The sequence below is a fragment of the Octopus bimaculoides genome, chromosome 1, assembly GCF_001194135.2.
Source record: "Octopus bimaculoides isolate UCB-OBI-ISO-001 chromosome 1, ASM119413v2, whole genome shotgun sequence".
Classification (NCBI taxonomy): Eukaryota; Metazoa; Mollusca; class Cephalopoda; order Octopoda; family Octopodidae; genus Octopus; species Octopus bimaculoides.
Genome location: NC_068981.1, coordinates 109,749,346 through 109,752,333, shown reverse-complemented (window position 1 = coordinate 109,752,333; position 2,988 = coordinate 109,749,346). Strand labels below are relative to the sequence as shown.

Here is a 2,988-nt window from a genome sequence, read left to right as displayed (position 1 = left end):
ATATATATATATATATATATATAAACATAATTGAAATTAGGGTTCAGCAAGAATTGCTTCACCACGCACTGAAAATTAGAAATAGCAGTCAAAACTACTATTTCTCTACCAAAATACAACTCCCAAACAGCAATACTCGCAACTACGAAGGCAAAAAAGAAAAAATAACGAATTCACCCAGTGTGTGGTGAAGCAATTTTTGCTGAACCCTAATTTTAATTATGTTTATATAAGTTTACCGATAATGGTTTTTTACTAATTATTGATTAATTATTAATTTTTACCCTATATCTATATATATATATATACATGCATATGTATAAACATTTTGAATTTTCAGCCACTAAAGGACCAGCTGTTGTTCAGTGGACGTTTACTTATAACTGTTGGACATTACTCAAATGTGAACTCCAAGAACTTCTACTTCAAGTTACAAGATCTCCAAGTATGTTTCTTATTTGAATCAAATTTCAGTTAGAAAATATAAATTTTAGTGTTTGTTATAAAAAATAGCTTTTATCAAATAATTGCTTCAACTTGAAGCCTATAGTAATAAACTTTAAATCTAACACTCTATTAAGATATTGGTGTACTTTTTCCCACTTAACAGTTGGAATGTTGTCTTAAGGAAGTCTTCTATTAAAATATATACCAGTAGTTCATGCAACTATGTAAATTTACAGATGTGTTTGTCAAACTACTTAAAGATGTAAACTGAGGCCAGATTCTCCTTCCTAAGACAATACAAAATCATAACAGCATTAGAGAAAACCTTTCATGGCCAGTATAAACAATATTTTAGCTGCATCAGAAGTGCTGAATCAACTAACAACATAATTAGTTATAGATGGAGGAGTCTGGATTACTTAAATGGCTTGTCTTATGTAGTAAGAACATTTTGACATGTGGTTGTAGCTTGAGGAACAAATAATAGTATAATGGCTAGGTTTTATAGTGAAATTTGAGTTGCTGTTATTGCTAATCACAAAATCTCTCTGTACAGAAAGTAAACTGTATAAGAAGTATGAGTGTGTATGGTTGTGTAAATGGGCATTCAATATAGAGTATCTACATTAAATAAAGTGGGACACATTAAGATAAGAGTAGCCTACTGCATAGAGAGTTTTAACTAATTTGAAAGACTGGAACCAAATGAACATTAAAGATATTGACCAATGCAAACATAACCAGTTATTTCATTAGCATATAAAGATGATTTGGCAAATATATTTAAATCAGATTTGAGAAAAATTAGATGACAGATCCAGAGCCAGGCCAGTGTAACCTATTAAAAAGCAAATATTAAGAGAATGAAGAAATAGATGTTCATGAGGTGGCATGATGATGATGGCATGGGAAAATGTGTAGCAGAATATTTAGGATGAAAAATTGAATTTACTCAAATGAAATGGACTTCATTATTTTAATATCTACACTTGTTTATTCTTTTCATTTTTTAATTTGTGAGTTCTCTAGTATATTCTATTTCCTATACTTTCCAAATTCACATTGTATTCCAGTATGCTAATATCTATTCTTGGTTAACTATATATATATTTTAGAAAAACACCAAAGAACTATCAAAATATATTGTGATGGCCTGTTTTGTAAATTGAGTGTATAAACTACTGGTACCTTTGAGAAGACTATTTAGCTCCAAAGCCTTAAAACCAATTCATCACTTTACTAGTTTTTGTATTTTATTTTGTATTCTGTTTATTATATATGTTATAGAGTGTTGGAGTAGAAGTATGATACTTTGGCATTTAAAAGTTTTGAGTTAAAAAACCTCAAGGACACCTTGTTCTGAACAGTTTATACACTCTTCATATTTTTATTTGCTCCTTGATTACCCTTAAATCATTATACTGTTCTTTGAACTGAGATACTACCACATGGTAGACTTTTCTGTACAAAGAAATAATGACTTCATAATTGTCGTCATCATTTTATGTCTCTTTTCCTTATTGGCATGGGTAAGAAAGATTAACTGGATTTAGTGGGTTTGAGGACCACATATTGCTCCAATGTCTCATTTGTGGCGTGATTTTTATAGCTGATTGCCCTTGTTATATGCAATCCAATTTATACTGTGTACTGTGCATGTTTTGGTGGCATCAACTCTATAAAGTTGCTTCAATTAGACAAATAAAAATATAATAAATATCAACATTAAGAAACAGAAAGAGATTTCAGCAGTAAGGAATCTGGGGTGTTATGCTCTTTATTGTAGCCTTTTCATATAGTTTCTAAATATAGTTTTACAATCCTTTTTTCAGATTTTATTGATAATGAACAGACAGATCATGCATGCCAAATTGTCAATCTTATTAAATCAATAATTACAAATGTGCCGGATTCTGTAAACCAGTTTGAAGAAATAACAGATCTTTGCTACCAAATTATACACAGGTAAGAGAATGTTTTGTTGATTTCCTTTTTTTTCAATACTATTAATAAAAAAACCTTTGTGGTCCATTTCATGTTCCAGCTTTGCATGTTCAACTCTGCCATATAAGACACATTCTAATCAGCATTCAAAATATGTTGTGTAGGGACATATTTGCAATTCTTTATGCTCCTTTTATGTGTTGATAACAAGTCGGGAAGTGTGATATATACTATATCTTTATTTACAATGTCTCCGATCATAAGTTATAACAAATATTATTGTTTCTTAATTAAAAGCTATAATGATAATCTCGTTACTTATAACTTAATTATAAGTATTTATCACTAAGCATAACTCTTAGTTTAGGCTACGTAAATGTTATGATGTATACATACCAAGACGCTGAACGTGCGTTCATACGTACATGTATGTTGAAGATATAGATTATATTTTTTTGACCGTTACACATAAAAAAAATACAGTTTCATTAATATACAGAAATAAATTCAACAAGTTGAAAGAAACAAGAAGTAAAAGGAATTAAGTTTCTACATTAATTTATTATATACATTTTTGACATTTATAGAACATTTAGA

The 2,988-nt window shown here is 29.4% G+C and overlaps 1 protein-coding gene across 1 annotated transcript in view; it reads left to right on the top strand.

The window, feature by feature from the left end:
- Positions 1-2,988, top strand: part of LOC106881422 (nucleoporin NUP188) — a 465,305-nt gene that overhangs the window by 376,342 nt on the left and 85,975 nt on the right. Inside the window, exons 20-21 of the mRNA XM_014931808.2 lie at positions 341-445; positions 2,280-2,412. Coding sequence (XP_014787294.2) covers positions 341-445; positions 2,280-2,412 — 238 coding nt within the window. The remainder of the gene's footprint in view (positions 1-340; positions 446-2,279; positions 2,413-2,988) is intronic.